This window comes from Rhinolophus sinicus, linkage group LG09, assembly GCF_036562045.2.
Source record: "Rhinolophus sinicus isolate RSC01 linkage group LG09, ASM3656204v1, whole genome shotgun sequence".
In the NCBI taxonomy this organism is placed as follows: Eukaryota; Metazoa; Chordata; class Mammalia; order Chiroptera; family Rhinolophidae; genus Rhinolophus; species Rhinolophus sinicus.
The window spans coordinates 47124536-47150285 of NC_133758.1; the positions used below are offsets into that span (position 1 = coordinate 47124536).

Below are 25750 nucleotides of genomic sequence, written 5' to 3' on the forward strand. Positions count from 1 at the left end.
GCTGGTGCATTGTCATGATGCAAGAGCCATGAATTATTGGTGAAAAGATTAGGTCGTCTAACTTTTTCATGCAGCCTTTTCAGCATTTCCAAATAAGAAATTTGGTTAACTGTTTGTCCAGTTGGTACAAATTTATAATGAATAATCCCTCTGATATCAAAAAAAGGTTAGCAACGTCACTGCAACAAGTTCGTGAACTTAATTGTCCGACCTTTGTATTTACTGCTTAACATGTCCTAACATTTTATGTATGAACTGACTCATTTAATTGTCATGAAAACTATAAGTAGAAGCTCGTATTTCCGAAAAATTACCACAATAATATCTCTTGTTCCCCCCTGTCTTCAGTACATTGCCATCACTCAAGAGATGGAGTCTATTTCCCTTTCCCTTGAACTTGTGTGAATATCTGTGACTGCCTCAACTAATAGAATGTGGTAGAAGGAACATGACATGACTTCCAAGGACAGGCATACAGTTTCTACCTGACTTTTTCCTCCCTTGGGATGCTCATCTTGGAACCCAGCCACTATGCTGTAAGGAGCCCCAAGCCACATGGAGGTATTCCAGCCAACAGCACCTAGCTAGGATCTTAGCTAACAGCCAATATCAAGCAGCAGCTATGGAAGTGAACACACCTTCAGATGATTCCAGCCCTCAGCATTCAAGCCATCCCAGCTGATGCCAAACGGAACAGAGATAAGCTATCCCTGCTTAGTGCCTCCACCCCAAATTGAAGATTTATGACTGTCGTGCGGGAGACCCTGCTCGCTGCGCCATTTGTCATGCAGGGCGGCCTGCAGGGTCTCTGCTCCCACTCCCTACATAAGAACACAGGATATGGTGAGGCCAAAAAGGAACACCCACGGAGCCATAGCTAGGGGAGTCACACCACCGTAGTCTCGCTGGTGGCTGGGTTGGAGACACAGGAGGCAGGAGCCACACTATCTGAAACCTGCTGTCCACTTCTTTGCAATCCGCAATCCACACTCCGCCACTTGCTAGCTCAGCCACCATCTTCTTGCTAGCCCCCATTTTCTGCTAGCGTTGCCACAGCAGTTACATTAGTGGCCAATGGCTCACTGGTTATAGCTGACGGCCAACTAGCCACAGCTGATGGCCATCCAATCACAGTTGATGGCCATTTACTACCTGAGCCAGCACCTTTCTATGTGAGGCCGAGAGCCTGGAAACTGCTTTCTGGGGCTCTGTTCCCACAATGACCAAAATAAACGGTGTCATGTTGTTAATCCACTAAGTTTTGTGATGGTTTGTTATGTGGTAATAGATAACTAGAACAAGGTTAGTAGAGTTTTATCCTCATTTTTTGTGATATTTCACAGTAAATCTTATCTAACCAAATTATTTAATATATTATACATTTTATATAATTTTTATATAATTATATGTATTTTCCCCCATGAAATCATGTTACCAAAAGCTAAGATGATTGACAACATTTTAGGGAAAACAAACAAAACCTCATATCAGAAAAGAGTTTTTCTTGGCCTCTTCTATTTATAGTTCCTAGGAATTTAAGAAATTAAAATTTTACTGCTGGGAGAAGCAATTTCTAAGGGACCTGACTCAATTCATTTATACCGTAGCTATAAAATTCCCTCTGAGGAATATATTAAGACTATAAAGATCAGATTTCTGCCTCTGCACTAATCACGCTAAACCCCCTGAAGACAAGGGTCATACCTGTTTAGCACTACCCCATTATAACTAGCGCATAATGTTTGCTTAATAAGTATTTAATTAGTAAGAACCAAGCTCTGTTAGATGCTGAGAATTCAGAGATAAGTTTCAAAGACTAATCTTGAACTCTGGGTGTACAGAAGCACAGCGGGGTTGGGGGATTAAATTGCGGCTGTCTGGGATCTTTCCTCACTGCCCCCCAGCATTCTTCCTGGCACTGGAAGACCAAAATGAAAGAAAGACCCTTCCAGCATTTGCCCTGCATTCATTCCACACCTGCTCTTCACCTCCCTACCCTAGGTTTCTTGGCTGCCAAGCCAGATTTTCTCCAACACTTTTCTTTTTAACTTTCAAAGCTGGAGGGAAGTTACAACAATGCTGTGGACTCTAGTGCTGGAGATGATCCAGCCTGGCTAGGACAACTACAGGAACCACTGCATAGCGAGGTGCAAGCTCCTGAGGGCGGCCTCTCCAATGCTCTGCCCTGCAGGAGAAGCCCACAAGGAGTCCTTTCCTAGGGGGCACTGCCTGCAGACACCACCCTGTGGTCCATGTGCCACATCCAGGAGAGGTCAAAGTCCACCTTGGAGACCTTGTCTGGCCTCATCAGCAAATTGACAGCAAAGAGCAGTAAGCAAAACTGCCTCCTCAGATAAAGCACTAAGGGGCCTGAACATTGCAGAGTAAACAGTCCCTTGAAGAACGGAAAGCAGTTGTCTCAGGTGGAGTGACCATGCCATCGGGGAACACAAAGCAGCACCCACCGTGGGAAGAACTCTACAGAAAAGGGGAGAGCTGGCCTTGCCGAGGCCTCACATATTCTTCAGAGAGAGAATACCTCTTCAGCAGGGCCTCTGATGAGCACGGCCTGTGCTGGGTATTACAGGCTGTTTAACAGCATCCCTAACTGCTAGCATCTAGATGTCAGAAAGGACTCTGTGCTTGTTTTTTTGTGGCAGTTTTTTGTTTGTTTTGTTTTTTTGCTCTGCTGTTGCCATCCTGAAATTCTTAATAATTGTATCTTTCAACTTGAGTTTTGTAAGTGAAGGTCAATGGGACAATGGGACATAGGCCTGTGTAGAGGAGATACATGCATTATGTCATTCCTTGCCACCCTATTTGCATAGACATACATCTGATGGATAATTAAGTTCACAAACTCTCCACCGTGGGCTTACCGCGGGCTTACACGGTGGAGAGTTCATGAACTTAATTGTCAGACCTTTTTCGTATAGCTTTAGCCATGTGCCATGAGCACAGAATTCCAGTGGACTCATAATGCATGTGAGTTCAGTGAAGCTCAACGCCTCAAAGTGAGTACAAGGTAAATGTGTTAGGTCTACAACTGAGTGCAGGGTTGGAGGAGGCCATGCCTTCCGTTAGAACCGTAACTTACTTAGAACACAGAAAGAAGGCAATTGTATGCTAAGAAATATGAACAACCAAGGCACCTTATCATATTCTTTCTTGCTCTTGTTACTTCTCTGTATTACTTATGCTGAAAACAATGACGTAGAAGAAAAGGAAAAGATAAGGTTATCCTTCGTTCCTTTACTTTTAGTTCTTCCTGACTTATCAGTAAGCCAAAGGTAGAACATGTGCATATCAAGAAGTGAAATAAAAACAGTTCAGTAAGTTCTGTGTAGCATTTCCACTGTTCCGATAAGAAATACACATGAGTGTACAAGGTACAAAATTTGAATTGTGCAATTTTGTTGATTTGGCATACAAGTTATATTGGCATTTAAAACTAGTATTGAATGGTATTAAGACAAAGAGTAAAATTCACTCTGATAATTTAAATTTTTAATTTTTCTTGACTTAGGTAAACATTAAATAGCAAATTAAAACCATAATGACAAGTCACGGATCAGGGGTGGAGGGGAAAGGGAGCCAGAGAAGGAGAGGGACAGGGAGAAAGAAAAAGACACCAAAGAAGAGAGGATAAAACTTTATATTTAAGTTCCTTTAATGACATTTTGTCCTGCTTTTTAAACAAGGGACCCCGCATTATCATTTTGCACTGTGCCCTGAAAATTATGTAGCTGGCCCTGCAAATACCACCCCTCAGTCACAGCAAATGTCCCCCTGGAGAGGGGTAAGGGGGACAAAAATCAACTCTGGCTGAGAAATACTGCCTTAGACAGTGTGAGTTTAGTAAAGACTGGCTATGCTACAAAAGCCTAGTGCTGTGCATTCTGTAGACTGCAGGATCTAAGTGCTGTGATAAGAAGCTGTAACTTAAAATGTTTTCCTGAATGTTTGGCACTTCCCAGGTTTCTCCATTTCAGGACATTGTAAGATTAGGGGAGGGTGAGATATCTCTTTCTTTTGTATAAAGACAAAGGGTCAGTTGTGAAAGTGGTGGCTAGATAGGGGAAACTGCAGACCACAGGTGGTTTCTCAAGCAAATCAACTCTGACAACAAAACAGTTGACCCCTGAACAATGCAGAAGTTAGTGGCTCCAACCCCTGCACAGTTGAAAATCCACACATAACTTTTGACTCCCCCAAAAGTAACTACTAATAGCCTACTGTTAACCAGAAGCCTTACCAATAACATAAACAGCAGATTAACACATATATTTTGTATTATATATATATATAATATTTTATATATATTATATATATTATATATATATATATATAATATAGTGTAGTCTTACAATAAAGTAAGCTGGAGAAAAGAACTGTTATTAAGAAAATCATGGGGAAGAGAAAATATATTTACACTACTATACTGTATTTATCAACAGATTAAGTTTATGTCATGTTTATAAGATGAAACATCTGTCTGTTTCTGCCTACATTAATATTGTCTTATATGATACAAAAACACTGTAGGTGTTATACATAGTAATAAAACTAGACATCAAAAATGAGAAGATAATTTAAAAAAAAAATTCCTATTTATGTACAGGTATAATGATTCATGCATTCATAATAAAGAAGCAACAATATGATTGATTTATGATAGCCTGGTATAACAGATAGGATTGCCTCACCATAGTAAGGAAATCTGAAAAAAATTTCAATATGTTTATTGAAAAAAAGCTGCATATATAATAGGACTCACATGGATCAAACCTGTGTTATTCAATGGTCAACTGTGAACTTAAAATAACATAGAAACCAATTTCCTTAAAACTCTAGTTGTACCCACATAATCCCTTGGAAAGTCTTCATGAACTTCCAACATAGAGTTCCACTCAGAGACCAACCGGGGCTTCAGGTTGTGTTGGTCTTTGGGAGGCAGCAAAACACAGCAATTCTGAAAGGCCAGCACCAAATGCAGTGAGTACCTCCATTAGCTCAGGGGCAGCAGGGGGCTCACGAAAAGGTGGAAAACGCTTAAGGATATCGTGGGACTTTTTTCTTATAGATTCATGTAAGGTAAGCCTCTAATTAAGGTTAAAAATATTTGAATACAAATTATAACTCAAATTTGTATGATGTATGATCTATTAAACATTTTATAGTAATTTCTCTAAATTATCCCAACCCTATATGATAAGAAAGATTATTACTACTCTATAATTAGGTAAACTGAGGTTCAGAAGGACTAAGTAACTTTCCCCAGATCACACAACAGGTGTAGAAAATCCTAGTTTTACAGCCAAGTTTCTGATTCCAGGCCAAATAATGTTTTCACTAACTAATCATTTTAAAGATTAAATATTCTTTCTTGTGTATAATCACCTTTTATGTTGGTATAACAAAACATTTAGGCAATTCAACCCTAGGATTCCCAAAACAAAGTGAGACTCAGCGTGTGAGTTTAGTAAAGACTGGCTGTGCTACAAAAGCCTAGTGCTGTGCATTCTGTAGACTGCAGGATCTAAGTGCTGTGATAAGAAGCTGTAACTTAAAATGTTTTCCTGAATGTTTGTTTTCAGACTAATGCATAGTCTGAAATATTGTGTGTACTACTCTATAAATAATAAATGTACTGTTCTCATTTTACCATATGTAAATTGCTTCTAACTTAAATTATATAACAAAAATAATGGTGGCCAGTTAGCTCAGTTGGTTAGAGCGTGGTGCTAATAACACCGAGGTTGCTGGTTCAATCCCCGTATGGGCCACTGTGAGCTGCACCCTCCTTAAAAAAATTTTAAAAAATTAAAAATTAAATAAAGCTGTATTTACTTAAATTAGATAACAAAAATAAATCTTAAGCCCAAGGGAAAACTGACCTAATATACTTACCTTGATTATTTTGTTCTGTGTTTGAAATTTGCAGTAATATGCCCTTTTGAAATGTGAAACCAAGAAAACTGTCCCTATTTCTCCATTTGACTCAGATTATCGTAGGAAAACCAAAAGCTACCTAGAACATCATTGGAGAAGACAGAGAGTGGACACTGCTGAGAGGAATTCCTGGCAAGTATTTTGGGTTCTGCCTTATTCCTTCCTCAACTGTGACTCATTAAGAGTCATGCCCGCAGGCAAACCACCAGGCAAGAGAGATACCATCCCCAAGGTCCTCAGGGCAAACCCCTGGTTGATGTCCCTCTACGGGTCATGTGCTCCTGCCTTCTGCCCTGCATTGAAGAACTGTGCTAACTTGGCTTTCACCCTTAGCCTAACAACAGTAGGACTCATACAGACTCTCCAGCTAATTGATGTGTGTAATCCTGGTCATATGACTGCTATGGTCATTGAGTAATTGAGATCTCACCATGAACAGGTGGGACAAAACCACTCCTAGTTTCTAGAGTGACAATCCTACAGTCCTGCCAATGACCGGAAGAGGTATCTTCCTCAAACCAGGGCAGGGCCTGTGTGGAAAGGCCCCATATGGGCAGCAGAGTTAAAATTTTCTCTTGGTTTTTACTTTAATGGATGATTATGAGGTGAAAAGAAAGGTGACCATTTGCTCATTCATTCATTTGTTTATCCAACATGTTCCAAGCACTTGCATATGCCCTGTTCTGAGAAGAGAAGACACATGAGGAACAGCCTTATAAAGAATCATGCAGGCTGCCTGCCTGTTGTGCTTGCCCTTTGAAATTAGATCAGGGTTCTCAGCTCAAATGCACAGTTAACCGCCTAGAGAGCTTATAACAAACATTTATGTTTAGGGCACACCACTAGAGAGCAGTGATATATTTTAAAAGTTTCCCAGATGATTTTAATGTGTAGCCAGCAACTGAAAACCCCTGAGCTAAAGCACAGACAGTAATGGGGTGGGCTGGAACAGGGACCAATAAGAAAAATATTTAAAATCAGATCAAAATCCTGATCCTTTCAATGTATTTGTATGCTAATTTTCATTGGGTTCTCCCCAGTATTTTATAAAAGTCCACCTTAGCTATGCTTGGAGAAACAGGAAAAGACATGTCCACCCATGCTCAAAGCAACTCTTTAAAGGGAGCATGCATAGCACACCCTTGCCCTGTCCTGGTGGTGGCAGTGGTCATTAAAGGGAGATGATCAAGTCAAAGATAAACTTCAGGGGCCAGAATCAGGCCCAGATCAAATACATCAGCTCCCCTTAGAGAGTCTCCTTTCAGGTCTTTAATATGGTCCTTCCTTGAGGGCATCATTCTTGTCATTTAAAGGTAATGGAGATAATTTCTTCATAAGGTTCATTTATGTACCTTAAAGGATAAGACAAAAGGGACTCTTCCTTCACCCTTTGCAGTCCCTGCCTCCCATCCTGTACTCCAGCACTCACAAACAGGGCCCCATGCATGGCCCAGCAGCACTAAAGAATGGTCAGTAGAAAAGGGTTTCTCTACTGGAGTAAGGCTTTCACCATTCCCAGGGAAGGCTTCCCAGGAGGAATCAGATCCAGACAAGACAGTCACTTCCCCTCTAACAGAATTGACCCATCCCTCTTCTCCATTACCCTTTATTCTCTGCCCTGTAATCACAGAACTTTAACCCTTTAGTGTATCTTTTTATAATAAAGTCCTAGTGCCTACCACCTAGCGGAGCACCTGGCTCAGAAGAGATAGACAACGAATGTGTGTTGAGTAAATGAATGAAAATACCTAAAGTGTTTATATCCCATCCCCACTCACCTATTCATGGCCTCCCCTTAATATCCTAAGCTCCATTCCCACCAAGGCTACCATCTCTTTCCCTAGGGCAGGCTGCACGTGACCTTCACTAAGAGATCTGCTCTGGTCTAAGGTGTTGGGTAGAGGAGTGGTCATAACACATTCTTTTTACTGAGTTCCAGTCAAAAGGCCAACAGTTCCACCCAACTAGCATTGCTCTGTAGGCACAAGAAAGAATAGCAAGATAAATAAAGCTTTAAATGTTGTCCTTCTTCAGAGTAGTTATTTTTAGAGCAAAACAACTATTATTTATTGACTTTACAGCATGGCCTGATGATGTGGTGAAATAATCTATTCTGAAGCATGAGTCAGACCGCAGTTAAGGCTATAGGGACCTTCACTCTAAATTCCCTGGTTAGGGGTGATCAAAATCTCATCGACAGTACTGCAATAAACATATAATTTCATTTCTTATCCCCAGATAAATGCAAAATTAAAACCGAAAGGCAGAAATGAGTACACAAGAATGTTAGAAATAAATTCCATAGAGATGACAATGAACAACTTCCGTCAGACAACACAAGATGTGGATTCCATGGAGTCCTGTCTAAATACCAGACAGACTCATCGTGTGTGGTTTATGAGAGGTGTTCAGAACAGAGATATTACATTCATAATTTTAATGTATTTCTTGAGTAACATAAGCACAATTTCTCTTATTTTAAAGAAAAAAAATCAATTTTTTAAAGGGATGGGAAAAGGTGTTTCATTTTGTCTACTAGTTTCAGCAAATAGATCATTTGTGACTATTTGGAACATGAAACAGCATTTTAACTGCAAGTTAAAGAAAAACAGTTTTTGTTTGGCATTTATGTCATAAAGCTGTTCCTTACTTTAAAAAAAAAACACCCACATGTGACATGCCTCGCACACAGGTTTTTACAAATGTAGCTCCCTTGCCTTCTCTTACATTTATCTCCTCTGTCCAATAAATGTACTGAGAACTAAGATGCTAAACCTCTAAGATGCTGAACACAACTAGAAAATAATTGAGAAAGAGGCACAGGAAGCTGAGCATCTCAAAATCACATAGCAACTCAGGAAAAGTTTTGAAGAAAAACTGCAACCCCTCTCCTAAGCTCTAGTTAGTGATTATGTGATTGTTTCACCAACAAAATTTCTTCATAAGAAAAAAAGCTTTCTTTCTAAGAAGATTCGCGTAGAACCAAAGATAATGTTCAAAGAATGGTATTTAAGAATGTGTGTGTGGCTATGACATAAGATCACAGAATGGGAACTTCTGTCTCCAAGAAAAAATAAAGGCATAGAGATTGTAAAACAATATCTCAAATCCCAAAATACAAATGCACCCTAACTAAATAATTAAATATTAAAAACATAATGCATTATACCCTCACCAGAAAATCATCAGCTTTTAAATTTAGACATGATCAGAATTATTCAGATCAGCAAGATGGCCATCTGCTTTCAAACATGCAGCTGCTAGCCTTTAAACAGCAACTTTCCATGATTCATAACTTATTCATCCCAGGATGCACTCAGACATCTGTTTTATCATCAATTCAACTTGTCATAGCATTTTGCTTTAGAATTTCATAACCTCTGCCCAGGTAACATAGTCAACTCGTAAGTCAGTCTTCTTCTCCAGAAAGAATAACTGTCTACCTCCCTATGATTGATGGTCGAATCTTGAAATCATATACATGTGTAAGTCTATAAAAAACACATTATTAGTCATTCCCTTTTAAAACAATAACATCAGTAATAGCTACCATTTCGTATGCTGTGGGTCAGGTACTTGATCTTCATTACCTCTCTGGAAAACAGATATTATGATCTTCATTTTACACATGAGCAAATCAGCAAGACTGGATGACTTACCCAATGCCACTAAGGGTGGACATGGCAGAGGTGAGCTGTTTGAACCCAGGCCTATCTGACTATCTGACTGCAAACCCATGATTCTGCAGCAAACAACTTTGTCTCATATTTGAATTGCTGTGGAATAACTGAAATATCCTCATCATTTGTATAGAGGAGAGATTATACTTAGTCCAATGCCATTTATTCTCAACTCAAGCAATAGCTTACATATAGCAGCATTAGTTGATATAAATTATGTGAGTTAACATAAATGCTTTAAAAATTATAAAGCACTGTGCAAATAATTTTTTGGATATTTTTATTATCCTGGTTAACTTTTGACAATCCTGGCTGTCCTTTCTTTCACTGTCCATCACTAAGAGTAGCAGCCTGGAGAAGATGAAGAATCCAGGAAGGGTGAAAGGACAGAGCCCATTTCTGTGTGGTAGAGAGAACCCCTTAAATATAGGCTAACTTGGAATAAGAATGCTCAATATACAGATTTTCTCCAAAGGAGACAAGCTTTATTACTTTTTTCTTTGTTTGTAATTTTACTTTGCAAATTATTTGTTGCTTGCTATTTGTTTAAAAACTATGTTGTATGTAGAAAATAAGTGGATCTAATGTCAAATCCTGGTTCTGCAACCTAACATTGTCAGGCTTCTGAGTCTTACTTTTATCATCTGTAAAAACAGGACTAATGACATCTTTTGCTCTATGTCGCTATTTTTTAAAATGACACGTAGAAAACAACTGAATGGTATGAAAAAATGATAACAGTACATTGTGTAAACAATCATGTCAAAAATAATATGCAAAAATAGTAACATTTTTTGTTTAAATAAATGGGAAAGATATTCATAGAGACAAGGTCTAAGAAGTTACATGTATATATATAAGAGATTAACAGGGGTTACTAATGGATAACATTATGATTTTTTATTATCCATTCTTACTAAAATTTCTAAAATAATAACAAAAATTTTCAAATGATGAAATGTTATTTAATTTTAAATAATGGGGAATGACAAAATGCAGTTGTTATGGAAAAAAGACATTTAGGCAGTTAGTAACTAGCTTAAATCACCTTTAAAATTATGCAGTTGATTAAAAAGCAAGACCCAACAATATGCTTCTTATAAGAAACCCACATTAAATATAATGATAAAGATAATTTAAAAATAAAAGGATGGGAAAAGATATACAGTCTATCCTCATTTTTCATAGTAGTTATGTTCTATAAAGTAGCTACAAAAATTGAATAAGTAACATGGAAATGTTACTCTCAAGGGAAATGAAAGTTTAGGTTCCTGCAAGCCTCTAGTCACAACATTTTTATCAACTGATCAATACATAATCTTGTTTTATGTGTGTTTCTGTTTAAAGACACTTCACAGCTTAATATATGTTGTTGACCTCACAGCCAACAGCTGTATAACTCTTGCCTGACTGGAGCTTATCTAACAGTTTCCTCCATAAGGCATGTCACAACCTTCTTGTGCTTAGGAACACTAGACAACACCTCAGCAGTACCCTGAGCACAATAGCAAACAGTGAATACATCAATAAAAAGCACAAATGTGTGAAAAACCAAATACACCATGAAAATCACACTACTTTACAGTATGAGAGCTGAAACAAGAAGGCAAAACACTGCCCTATTCACCATCATCTGGGAACATGCCTGTCAGTCGATTCAAATTTTTTGCTATTCTGTGCATATCCTTGAATGACAGAGAAGGTCCTGCAAGTATTATTTTTTTTTAATTTTTAAGAATTGTTTTATTTTTCAATTACAGTTGACATATAATATTATATTAGTTTCAGGTGTACAACATAGTGATTAGACATTTATATAATTTACGAAGTGATCACCCTGATAAATCTAATACTCATCTGGCACAATACATACTTATTATAATGTTATTGACTATATTTCTTATATTATATTTTATATTTCCCATGACTAATTTGTAGCTATCAATTTGTACTTCTTAATCCCTTCCACATTTTTGTCCACCCCTCAACCTCCTCCCAGCTGGCCATCAAAATGTTCTGTTTCTATGAGTCTGGGTCTGTTTTGTTTGTTTCTTTATTTTGTTCTTTAGATTATACACATAAGTGAAATCATATGGCATTTGTCTTTCTCTGATGTACTCCCCTTTTGTGTACAGCACAATACCCTCGAGGCTCATCCGTGTTGTTACAGATGGCAAGATTTCATCATTTTTATGGCTCAGTTATATTCTTTTGTATATATGTACCACCTCTTCTTTACCCATTCATTCACTGATGAACACCCAGGTTGCCTCCAAATCTTGGCTATTGTAAATAATGCTGCAATTGACATATGGATGCAAATGTCACTTCAAAGCACTGTGTTTGGTTTCTCCGGGTAAATACTCAGAAGTGGGATTACTGGGTCATTCTTTGTCTCTTGTTATAGCCTTTCTTTTAAAGTGTATTTTGTTTGGTATAAGTATTGGTACCCTAGCTTTTTCTCCTTTTTCTTTTTTTTCATTTTCAAGAAATGTCTTTTTACTTATCTTTCAGTTTTTGTTTGTCTTTTTATCTGAAATGCATCTCTTGTAGGCAGCATATGTAAGGGTCTTGTTTTCTTATCCATTTGGCCACCTTATCTTCTGATTGGAGCACTTAATCCATTTATATTTAAAGTAATTGTTGATAGACCTGTAGTTATTGCCATTTTTTTCACATTTTCTATCTTCCTACTCCTCCTCCTTCTCCTACTCTTTCTTCTTCTTCTTCAAGTCCCTCTAACATTTCTTATAATACTGGTTTGGTAGTGATGAACTCCTTTAGTTTCTTTCTTGTCTAGGAAGCTCTTTCTCTGTCCTTTGATTCTAAATGATATCTTAGCTGGGTAGAGTAATCTTGGTTCTAGATCCCTGCTTTTGATCATTTTGAATATTTTGCAAAGTTTCTGTTGAGAAGTCAGCTGACAGTCTTATGGGAGCTCCCTTGTAGGTAACTAACTGGTTTTCTCTTGCTGCTTCTAAGATTCTCTCTTTGTCTTTAACCTTTGGCATTTTAATTATGATGTGTCTTGGTGTGGGCCTGTTTGAGTTCATCTTGTTTAGGACCCTCTGCACTTCCTGGGCTTGTATATCTATTTTTTTCACCTGGTTAGGGAAGTTTTCCGTCATTATTTCTTCAAATAGGTTTTCAATTCTTTGCTCTCTCTCTCCTTCTGGTACCTCTATGATATGAATGTTAGTACACTTCATGTTGTCCCAGAGGCCCCTTAAACTATCCTCATTTTTTTGGATTCTTTTTTCTTTTTGCTGTTCTGATTGGGTGTTTTCTGCTACCTTAACTTCTATATCCCTCTAATGTATTCTTTATTACAGTTATTGTATATTTTATTTCTGATTGGTTCTTTTTTTATGTTTTATATCTCCATTTTAATGTTTTTTATCTCTTTTTTAAAGTTCTCACTGAGTTCATCTACTTTTCCCCTAAGTTCCCCAGTTTTTTGAACTCTGTGTCTCATAAATTGCTTGCCTCAATTTTCTTTTCGGTTCTTTTTCTGGAGCTTTGTCCTGTTCTTTCACTGGGACATGTTTCTTTTTTCCCCATTTGGCTGCTTCCCTATGTTTGCTTCTATGTACTAGGTAGAGCTGCTATGTCTCCCAGGCTTAGTAGAGTGGGCTTATATAGTAGGTGTTCTGTGGCTCCCAATGGCACAGTATCCTTAGTCATCTAAGCTGGGTGCTCCAGGTTTGTTCCTTGTTTGCATTGTGTGTGCCCTCCTGTTGTAGTTGAGCCTTAGTTGTTACATGCACATCAGTGGGAGAGACTGACCCTGAGGCTGATTAGTTGTGAGGACTATCCATGAATACAGTGGAGAAGCTGTTGTGCAGGGGCTGAATGTGTGGAGCAGGATTCACTTTAGCAGGGCTCTGGTGCCTGCCCAGTCTGTGCTTTGGGCATGTCATCCTCAGAGGCAGCTAGGAGATGTTCCAGCTTGATCCAAAGCTGGCCACTGGGCATGCCAGCCCTGGGGCCTCCTAGGAGGGGCCCTACCAAAGGTCAAGTTCAGCCACAGCTTGTGTCCTGCCCAGGGCAACCTGGCATGAACCATAAAGCCACATGGCATGAACCATGATGGCCACAAACTGCACTGGGCTTGGAGGTGCCTCAAGAGGGAAAACCATGAACTGAGTTTGGCTGCCACTAGTGCTAGGCTGGGGGCTGTCAGCAAGTGGTAGAGGACTTCCAAAGCCAGATGTTGCTTGTTTGGGTTTTCTGAATCTTTGAGAGACTTCAGAAAATTCCACAGCATGTGCCAAAATAGGCTGTTTGTAAGGAAAAGCCACTGGAAACAGTTTAGGTGGGCCCACAGGTTGGGTGGGGCAGGGTCACAGGGAATCACAAGGTGGGGTGAAGAGAGTTATCCAGGTTGATGGAGACTCAGATATGGAAGCCACTTGTGTCTGCATGCAGGGAGTGGGGAGGGCTCAACAAAGAAATAATGGATTCTGCCAGTACTTCTGTCTAGGAGAAAGCTGCCCTTCCAGTCCTTGCCCTAAAGCCAGACAACTGTGTTCCTCCCCCTATGCCCCTGGCACCTTTTGAGCTGCTGCCCCAGCACTGGAGCTCAAAGCGAGTGAGAATCCATCAGCAAGTAAGTTTGTGTGTGGGCCCTTTAAGAGGATCGCCTGGGACTGCATCTGCCCTTCATCTCATACAGGCAGCATCTCCACTGGTTTTCATAGCCAGAAGTTGCTATGGGGACTTTTCTCCTCAGCGCTGGAACCCTGGCCTTGGGATCCTGGTGTAGGATCCCAGCTGGGACCCCTCACTCCTCTGCAACTGAGATAGTTGTTTCCATTTTTAACCATGATATGGGGGTGTGGGACCAGCTGGTTCTGCGTTTCTGCCCCTCCTACCAGTCTCAATGTGGTTTCTTCTGTATAGGACTTAGTTATAGGACTTCTGTTCATCTAGACTTCAGGCCATTCTCAATGATGGTTGTTCTGTAGTTTAGTTGTAGTTTTGATGTGGTTATGAGAAGAGGCAAGCACAGAATTGACCTACTCTGCCATCTTGACCAGAAATCTGCAAGTATTCATTTTGACTGATCTATTTTACAACAGATTTTAGTGAGTAGGCAAATTTGAAAATATGGAATTCATAAATAATGAGGATCAACTGTACCATGTAAACACTAATCAAAAGAAAGTTGACATGGCTATATTGTTATCAGTCAAAACAGATGTCAGAGCAAGAAAAATTACCACAGATAAAGAGGGACACTACTTAATGATAAAAGAGTTGATTCACCAAGAAGACATAACAATCTTCATAAGAGAGCTGCATAATACATGAAGCAAAAAGTGATAAACCAAATGGAAAAATCCACAGTTTTTGCTAGAGTCTTCAGCACTCCTCTTTTAGTAATCAATAGACCAAGTCGACTGAGTATGAGCCAGCATATAGAAGAAATAAACAACAACACTATCAACTAACTATCAAAGTGACATTTATAGAGCACTACACTCAAAAAAAACAACAACAACAACCAGAACACACATTGTTTTTAGTGCACATGAAACATCACCAATATAGACCATATTCTATCTCATAAACATACCTTGCCAAATTAAAAACAGTTGAAATCACAGAAAGTTTATTCTCTGACCATAGTGGCATTAAACTAGAAATCAATAACAGAAAGATATGTAGGGAATCCCCAAATACCTGGAAAGTAAAGAACACAGTTCTAAATAATCTATCAGAAGGGTGCCCAGTTAGCTCAGTTGGTTAGAGTGTGGTGCTGTTAACACCAAGGTTGCCAGTTCCATCCCTGCATGGCCACTGTGAGCTGTACCCTCCTTAAAAAACAAACAAAAAAAACACACAACTATATTCTAAATAATCCATCAGAAAAAAAGGAGGTATCAAAGGAAATTTTAAAATATTTTGAACTAAATAAAAATACATTAAAATTGTAAGACAGGGAGACCGGTTGCTCAGTGGTTAGAGCGCAGTGCTCATAAAACCAAGGTCACCAGTTTGATTCCCACATGGACCAGTGAGCTGCGCCCTCAATAACTACTGTGTTTCCCTGAAAATAAGACCAAGCCAGACAATCAGCTCTAATGCATCTTTTGGAGCAAAAATTAATATAAGACCTAGTCTTATTTTACTGTAATATAAGACCAGGTCTAATATAATATAATATAATACCAAGTATAAAATAATATAATATAATACCAAGTATTAAATAATATAATAAATATAATATAATATAATATAATATAATATAATATAATATAATACCGGGTCTTATAGTAATTTTTGCTCCAAAAGACGCATTAGAACTGATTGTCCACTAGGTCTTATTTTCAGGGAAACAGCGTAGACTGAAGACAATGACTTGACCTGGAGCTGAGCTGCGCCCTCCACAACTAGATTGAATCTGATGGGTCCTGGAAAAACACACTGTTCCCCAATATTCCCCAACAAAAATGTAAAAAAATTATCTGTAAGACATATTAAAGCAATGCTTAGATGGGAGTTTATAGCATTAAATGCTTATATTAGAAAAAGGAAAGATCTAATACAAACAATCTAAATGTAATCTTAAGTCTAGAATAAGAAGAGCAAAATAAAGTTAAAGAAAGTAGAAAGAAAGAAATTATAAAAAGAGCAGAAATCAATGACATTGAAAACAAGAAAAACAATATAGAAAAGCAATGAAACCAAAAAGGTATTTCTTCGAAAGGATAAAAAAATTAACAAACGTGTAGCCAAACTGACAAAAACAAATTAAAAACACAAATTACAAGTAACAGGAACAAAAAAGAAGGTATCATTATAGACTCCACATATATTAAACAGAAAATAAGAGAATATTACAAACAAATTTATTCTCATAAATTCAATAAATTAAATGAAATGAACCAATTCCTCAAAAAATTACCAAAAGTTGCCCAACATAAACAGAATGGTCCTATATTCATAAAAAAAAATTGAATTCATTTTTAAAGAGTTCCCTACAAAGAAAACTCAAGGCCCAAATAGTTCTACTAAACATTTAAAGAAAAATTATACCAGTCTACACCATCTCTTCCAGAAAATCAAAGAAGAAACACTTCCCATCTAATTTATGAGTTCAGCATTACCCTGATAACAAAACCTGACAAAAATTATGCAGGAAAACTGAAAAATAAAAAAGGCCAACATCTCTCATGAACATTGACCAAAATAACTTAAACAAACTATTAACAAATTGATTCCTTTAGTATATGAGAAGAATAATACATTGTGACCAAGTGAGTGTTATCTCAGGAATGTAAGGGTGGTTGGACATTTGAAAAGCAATCAATGTAATTCACCATATTAACAGCCTAAAGAAGAAAACCCACATGATCATATTATTACAAGGAGAAAAAAATATTTGACAACACTCAACATCTATTGATGACAAAACTAGCAGCAAACTAAGAATAAACATGATCTTCTCCAACCCAATAGAGAACATCTACAAAAAAAATCCTACAACAAACATACCTAATGGTGAAAGACTGCATGCTTTCCCTGAAGACTGGAAACATGGCATGAATGTCCATTTTCATTACTTCTATTTAATATTGTACTAGAAGCCCTAGCCAATGTTAAAAGACATGGAACTGGAAAAGAAATAAAATGGTCCCTATTTGCAGACAACATGATTGCCTACATAAAAGCTTCTAATAAATCTACAAACTAACTCCTACAACTGATGAAAAAATTAAGCAAGATCATAGGATACATGGTCAACATACAAAACTCATTCATATTTCTATACTAGCAATGAATGTTTGGGAATTGAATTGTTTTTAATTCAGTCACTTACAGTAGATCTTCCCGAAAGAAATATGTAAGTATAAATGTATCAAAACATATGCAAGATGTGTACACTGAAAACTACAAAATACTGATGAAAAAAATCAAAGAAGAGCTAAATAAATGAAGAGATGTATGTTCATGTATTGGAGACTAAACATAGTTAAGATATTAGTTCTCCACAAACAGACCTATAGATTTCACAGAATTCCATTCAAAATCTCGGCAGGGTTTTATGCTGATACAGGCAAGCTGATTCTAAAATTTATAGGGAAAGGCCAAGAGATTAAAACAGCCAAAATAATTTTGAAAGAGAAGAACAAAATTGAAGAATTCCTACTACTTGACTTTTTAGATTACTATAAAGCTTTGGTAATAAAGATAGTGTGGTATTAGTGATAGACATGTAGACAAATGAAATAGAATAAAGTCATAAAATAGACCCACACAAACATAGCCAATTAATTTTTAACAAGTTGCAAAAGTAACTAAATGGAGAATTATTATCTTTCCCACGAATGATATTAGAACAATTGGACATCCTATGCAAAGAAAAGAACCTTGACCTGTAATTCATACCATATCCAAAAAACAACTTGTTATGGACTGAATGTGTCCCTCCAAAATTCATGTTCATGCCCTAACCTCCAATGTGATGGTATTTGGAGGTAAGACCTTTTAAGAGATAATTAGGTTTAGATGAAATCATGAGGGTGGGTATCTAATCCCATGATTAGATCTAAATGTAAAATTATAAAATTTTTGGAAGAAAATCTTCCTAACCTTGGGTTGTACAAAAGGTTCTTAAATATGAGATCAAAAGCAAAATCTGTAGAAGAACAAATTGATAAGTTAGACTATCAAAATTAAAATTTTTAACGCTGAAAAACGGTAGTGGTAAAAGAATACAAAGTCAATCTACAAATTGGAAGAAAATATTGGCAAATCACATATCCGACAACAGATTTGTATCCAGATACATAAAGAACTCTTAAAACTAAACAATAAGGAAACAAACACCTCCTCACCCCCAAAAATGGACAAAAGATTTGAACAGACACTTCACCAAAGAAGAATAAAATGAGAATACAAATGGCAAACAAGTTCCTTTAAAAAATCATTGCAATCATTAGTCATTAGGGAAATGCAAATTAAAATGACAATGAATATCATTATACATCTAACAGAAGGACAAGGATGCAAAGCAACTGGAATTCTCATCCATTGCTGGTAGTAATGCAAAATAGCACAACCTTTCTAGAGAACAGTGAAGCATATACTTAACTATAAGATCCAGTACTCCCAAGCCTAGGTATTTACCCTAGACAAATGAAAACTTATGTTCACATATACATATACAGGAATGTTTATCATAACTTTATTTATAATCACCAAAAACTGAAAACAACCTAAATGTCTTTCAATGGGGAAAGGGATTAAAAAAAATTGTGGGTACATCCATACAATGAACTACTACTCAAAAATAAAAAGGAATGAATTTTTGATACACACACAACATATGTGAATCTCAATGGCATTATACTGAATGAAAGAAGTGAGTCTCAAGAGGTTACACGCTGTATGATTCCATTTGTATGACATTCTGGACAAGGCAAATCTATAGGGATGAAAAACAGATCGGTGGTAACTGGGGGTTACAGGTTGGGGGAAGGGTTTGATTACAAAGGGGTAGCAGGATTTAATTTTTGGTCCAATGGAACTGTTCTTTGGTCATTACACAACTCTATGTAATGATTCTTTAATGATTCTTTAAAAATCATTAAAACCATTAGTCATTAGAGAAATGCAAATTTTTATTAGGAAAATAAAAATACATGTGTTAAAATTCATAGAATTGTATGCCAAAAAAACTCAACTTTACGTGTATTTTTAAATAGTAAATTAATAAAAGTTTTTAAAGAATCTGTCAACAGAAAATAATTTTGGGGGGTTGGCAGATTATAAACTTTATAGTTAAGATAGTCTGCAATATAATTTTATTCATTGATTTCTCAGGAATTGGTAAGAACTTTATATAAATAAAAGCTATACCTACCTTGTAATAAATAAGATATTTTCTTAAATATTTTTGACAGCTCTCTCTAGAACTAGTGTTAGTAAATGTTTTTTAAGCTAATCTTAGACATCAAGGAGCTGGCTTTCTAATTGCTTACGATTATGCCATTTTTAATCCCCATGAAATCCTTATTTCATACCTTGCCTAATTCATACACAAGAGAAGAAAGATTTTGTTGTTGACAATACATCATACCTGAAGGCAATCCAAACAAGTCAAAATATATTAAGTCCATCCACAGAGAGGTGCATTAATCCCTGAAATGCTATATACTAATAATTGGGGGGATGGGGTGTGGCCAAAGGATAAGGAAACTTCTGTCCACACTTTCCATCTCATACTCTACTTATTTATTAGCTCTTCCTAAAGGGAGGTGGAGTTGCTAATCTGATTGTTCAGAGTCTGGGATTCTTTGGGAGAAACCACAGCACTGACATTCTCTTGTGTACTTTTTCACTTTCAACACCAACGTCCAGAGGTCTTTCTTCTTTCTTCCACTCTGACTTTGTCCACAAATTAGTTACAATGCCTTGATATTCCCCCACAAAACCAACAGCACCACATGGGAAGTCCAAATATCTCCTCCCAGAACTTTCTTTCCTCCCAAGTGAAAGCTTTTGCTATAGCCAGACACTAAGTAATCTCGGTCAGTTTATATTATCCACAGAAGCCAAAATATTTTTCCATATCATCTGTGTCACCCACTTTCCTTTGGCCCTGGTGGTATGCTTCTAAATCTCATATTGCTCCAGAAAGAAACATTCCACCTTCAGTCTGGGGGAAGGAAGGAGGAGGAATAAATTTAGGAAAAGGAAGCAAGGGGCCTCATTTTGGCCTTTAGTATCAGCCATGTGTCTCCACTTAGTTTAACCTGTATTTAGGGATATATGATACTTTCATAGAAGATATTTATACTTTATTCCTCTTTTTATTGTTGTTAATATTGTATAATTCCTATAGAGGAAAAAGAAACGAGTGATAAGCTTCAGGTAACTGAATCCTTAGTTCGTAGCTATGATCCCTTACCTTTAAGGGGCTTAAAAATTGGTGTGCACAAAATTAAAACCTCCTAAATTACAAAGTCTATGAATGGTATAAGAAGGAAAGTGAAGAACTGAATTGTCTGCCCTCTGTAAACTGAGAAACCACCCAAAGACCCTGTCGGATTTAAACCCTCTTCCTTACAGTCTGTAGACTAACTGAAGCAAGGGAATGCAGGGATATTTTGTATCATGTGCTATGCATGAATCCTAACCACAGTTACATAAATTCCCACCTCATTGTACTTCTGGGCTGAAACTTGCTTTGTGAATCTCTGTCACTCTTCACCTTTGCCTTTTGGGTAAGCAAAGAAGCAGCAGAACCATTCAAAGGCAGTCCCATCCAAAGAGGCAAGGCCAGAATGAGACCTCAGGGTTCTCATCTCCCTTTGCTAAAATCCCAAATGTTACAGTGGATTTTGAAGGGCACAGTACCCACTGACCCAATTTTATGAATAGCTTATTGTTAATTTATTGTTATATTCATCTTGGATTATCAAACACATTCTTATTAATTTTGAAATGACCATAACACATTCCTCTGTTCCCTCTATTCCTGAGCATTAGTTGGTCTGGAAAAGGGGGTGGGGGAATCTTTCCCTTGACTAGTACAAAACATCAGGATCCCCAGATTATAGAGATTTAGAAGAGTAAGAGTTCTAGAAATGAGGTTAAATGCTGAAAAGCTGGCAGAATTAAAAAACAATTCATTGTTCTGATTTTCTTTCAGAATAATATCACTATATGAGTTAGAAGACATATGGTTAGTAGATGAGAAGGTAAATTGACATATTTTTAGCACCCTGTTCTTACTGCCCCAAAATGCCTATGATTTTTCAAGAGGTACTCAAAATTGAAAAAATGACCCAAAGTGTTTCATCGCAGGTTTCTGTACATTTCCTATCAAGGTCAATTTATACCATCTCTGACAGTAATGAATAACTTCTACTTTCCCCACAGGAAAAACAAAAACAAAAAACTAATACAAATCTTAGAAGAAAAATGGAAAAGTAAAGCTCTGTCCAGACTGTGGGCTGCCTACGCAAGTCAGTCAACTCCACAAATCCCTGCACTGCTAACTACGTAATCCTTCTTCACCCACAATCAAGCTTTTAGAAAATGCCTGGTTAACATCACACAATAACCCTAACTACAGCCCATCCCCAACCTTGGAAATGGAAGGACACTTCCCTTGGATACATCTGACCTTGAACCAAAAAGCAGCTGTCCATGAACTGGTGAGGGGATTCCCACACACACACACCCCCCAGGAAGATAGGGTCTGAGGTATAGGGAAAAAAGAATCAGAGGTCAGAAAACTCCAGCTGAGGCTGGCAAGACTATCTGGACTCAGCCTCCCTGGGGGTGGTAAAATAGGCATGATACTGTTTACCTCATAGGCTAATTTAAAGATCAAATGACTTAAGGGCATGTAAGTGCTTTATAAAGTGTTAAGTAGTTTATATATACAACAAAGAACTGTAGTTTTCCAACTTCACAGATCCTGCGTTGATTGTGTGTCCTTCATTATGCAGAACAATTTTTTGCCTTAAATTATTTAAGATGGGGGTAGAAGGGCTCCTGGGCCTGTGGTGTCAGAACTGAAACTCATTCCTGCCTCCCCATCTAGCATCCCGATGTGTGTATGTGGGGGCGGGGGGGGGGGCGGCGGAGGAGGGGACAACTTCCTCTACTCAACTTTTGCTAACTGAATATTTTGAAGCCCAGACTCAATTCGTCTAATTTTAAAATATCTTTCCTCCCCAGCTATCTGAGGTCCATGGCCACAGCAACTGCAAACCAACCTTTCAAATTAAAGAACCGCAACACAGTTAAAGAGTTCTAGGCTCCTCTGCTCTTTCCCCGACTCCCTTTTTTTTCCACAACTGTCTTTAATGAAAGCGGAGCCTCGAATTTAAAAGAGAGGAGAAAGAAGACTTTGTATCTACCCCTGGAGACAACTTCGTATGTTAACAATGACCGTGCTTTCCTAGCTGTTACCTAACTCCGCCTGACCTCATTTGAAACACACATCCACGTCTTTGCACACACACGCACACACTGGTAAGCCGGTCAAACGTAGACAAATCTGACTCTTCCCCAACTTGTAGCCACAGATAGAGCAAAGGGACCAAAGTCCTTCACCAGTAGCTCCAAAACAGACACTGCAACCGCCAGCGGCGCCGCAGTAGCAGCCACTCTGCTGCAGCCTTCAGAGTTTCAGGTCTAAATCCGTAAGGAGTATCGCTCTTCTGCCCTTCGTCCCACTACCTTGGGCTTTGCCCACTTCTCTCAGGAGCTTAGGAGGAACCGGGTCACTTTGCCACTTCTGCGGAGGGGGAAGTGGCAGTAAAGAAGATTCTCACCCAGGTAGCCCGAAGCCCAATGCTCTTTGTCCCATCTCTCCACCCTCCCGCCCACACAGGCGCCTATGCCGCTGGCGAAGGTGCCAGTTCTCAAGGTGCCTGAGCTCCGATGGGATGTGGAGGAACCAGATGGGAAAAGCAGCGGCGGGACGATGGCTGGAGATTGTTAGGACATATGAGGCGGGACCGGGGAGAAGGGCACAAGGGCACTCTCCCGCCCCTCACTCACAGACAGTAACTCCGAAACGCGCAGATGGGCCATCAGGTAAAGGCCTTTTCTCTCTATTCTCTCCCTTCTCTTCCCCGCTCCCAGCCTAGACACCTGGTGAAAAAGCAAGGTGCAGGTGTACCTGGAGCGAACACCATGATTTCCTCCAGCCGCTACGCCCGTAGGTAAAGAGAGACACACAGACGTAATGTGGGAGGAAGGCCAGGACTTGGAGGGGTCCGATGCAGTTGCGCACGCAGGGCGCCCGCCGGCTGCGGCCCGGGGTGGTCAGCACCTCGGACAGCTCTCCGCCAGGCGATCCCGGGGCCGCCGCTCCAGCTGCTGCGGCGCGCTCAGCCTCCACAATGCACTGCTCTGCCCCTGGCCACCGCGGCGGCTGGAGGAGGAGACGGAATCCTTGCTCAATTCATCCCTCATTCCTATGCCAGCTCAGCGTACGTAGCTGCTTAGAGAGCAAAGCACTTCTACCGCTTCCACCAGAGAAGGAAGGACGGAAGAGGAAGAGAGAAAAAGGTAATTGCCCGGCTTCCCGGCAGGGGGACAGCTAATTGCTACTAATTACCTGCTGTCGCTCGCCCCTGTGGATATTGAGCTGACATTTAAGATGGGTTTGCGAACCGCCCCCCTTTTTTAACTCAAAAAGCTTTACTCTCGAGGCTGACTCTGAGTTCTCCGAGTTGGGCTGGCTCTGAACAGAGGGGTGGGACCTCCAAGTTAATCGGCCCTTGAAGTCCAGGACTACTCTCTCGCTCCGAATGCTAGTCTTGTGCTAACGTCAGAAAGAGCGGGAGGGAAAGACAAGGTGACTGTGGAGGCGTCAGGAGGACGCCCCTATCAGGCCCGGCTCCCAGGCAGCCAATCCGCCTCTAAAAGCGCCCTAAGCCTGGAGGCCCTCAAGCTCGTCACTTTTGAGAAAGCAGGGCCGGACAGAGCAGAGGAAAGAGACCTCGATGAGGCTGGTCTCCACCGACAAACTCACACACCCTATGAAAGGATGAGCCAACAGAGGTCCCTTTGAGTATGAGAACAGACCTGAAACTCATCAAGAAACAGTGCTTCCCCTACGTTTACTCAACTGAAAATTATGCCCCCCCACCACCGATGTACACCCGGTTCTACTCTAAGATACGGAGACATGCCCCACACTAACTTCATACTTCTAATCCACTGTTCATTTTAAAGCATTATCTAGTTCCCCTAAGAAATGCTTGTGCAGTGTGGACAGCCCACACTAAATGTTACCCAGCTTGAAATAAGTCCATCTGGGTTACACCCCAAAGCTAAAGTGACATAGGATCCTCCAGCCTCAAGGCAGGTATCAGTTGGTTTTTGTTTAATCCTCTATTTCTCCAGTTGAATGGAGTTTTCCAAGAACAAAGGGTGATCACAGTCATCTCCAGTGTTTTATAGGGTTTCTTTGCACCTCTCTCTGGAAAATGTAGCTATTCTGAAAATACAATATTTCTTAATAATTTGGTTGGTGGCCATAAATTCTACACTCTTTTGGCAAATGTAAAGTATTCAAATAGCCGATTGGCACTGGTTTTGTTCAAAGCCTTCTGAGAGATTGAAAAATGCAAATAGTTTTACAGCTCTTGAACTACAGTTTGCATGGAGGCATATGGGCAGCCTCAACATAACACAATCAGTACTGCTCTTAGCACCTGGCTCAACATAGGCTGGAACAGATGGGGCCTGTCTCAGCAGCAACAAGATGCGAGTCAGCTGATGGGCAGGATGAAGTGTGGCCATGACAGGATGCAGTCCTCTCACTTCCCTAAGTTACACCAAAAGCCAGGGACCAATGATGTTTCATTCTGTCTTATTTGCTTTATCACTATGAGAAGTGTGAAACACTCTTTGGAATAATCTTTGAATGACTGAAAGACTTCTTTTAACACACTCAGTAAGGCTCTTTTTTACAATCTTTTTCAATGGGCTTTATTCTCCTAATGCATAAACAATTACTCATGATTAAGTTCAAGAAAAAGCAATAGAGTGTAGGAAAAGAAAAAAGACCTGGAAACCAGTCAGACCCAGGTATAACATCTTCACCATGTAGTAGTTATGTGATCTTGGATAAATTACTTCACTGTCTCATATGCAATATAAAGGTTAATCTAGCTCCAAGATTTGTTGTGAGGATTAAATGTGGTAATGGATTAATGGATTAAGACAGTACAACCTCAGTTAAAACCATCCAGAAAATTACTGACACCCTGGGAGTAGATGACACCCTATAAGAATGCAAACAAAATATGTTATATCAGTACTTCTTAAATATTAATATGCATGTGGGTCCCATGGAGATTTCATGATAATACAGATTATGATTCAGGAGAGCAGGCTGGGGCCTGAAATTCTGCATTTCTGACAAGCTCCTCCCAGGTGATGTCCATGCCACAGGTGCTGTTGGCCCACAGACTGTATTAGAGCAGCAAGGTATTAGATGCATCAGCATTTAAAAAGAAATTATTTACATCCCCTCCAACCTCAGAGCATGTCTTTCTAAATGTTATGAATTCCCATAGACTTCTAAGTTAGACCGAGGCCTAGGTGGTAGTAGGAAGAAAAGTTGACTAGAAATGGTC

The 25750-nt window shown here is 39.0% G+C and overlaps 1 protein-coding gene across 3 annotated transcripts in view; it reads right to left on the reverse strand.

The window, feature by feature from the left end:
• Nucleotides 1-25750, reverse strand: part of AKAIN1 (A-kinase anchor inhibitor 1) — a 104454-nt gene that overhangs the window by 33572 nt on the left and 45132 nt on the right. The window contains exon 1 of one of the 3 annotated variants that reach the window (XM_019755768.2): nucleotides 23722-23970. The exons of 1 other annotated variant lie outside the window; for it this stretch is intronic. In XM_019755768.2, coding sequence (XP_019611327.1) covers nucleotides 23722-23758 — 37 coding nt within the window. In that variant the 5' untranslated portion in view covers nucleotides 23759-23970. Of the gene's footprint in view, nucleotides 1-23280; nucleotides 23652-23721; nucleotides 23971-25750 lie in introns of those variants that run through there. One more of the 3 variants, XM_019755770.2, reaches the window with a different exon arrangement.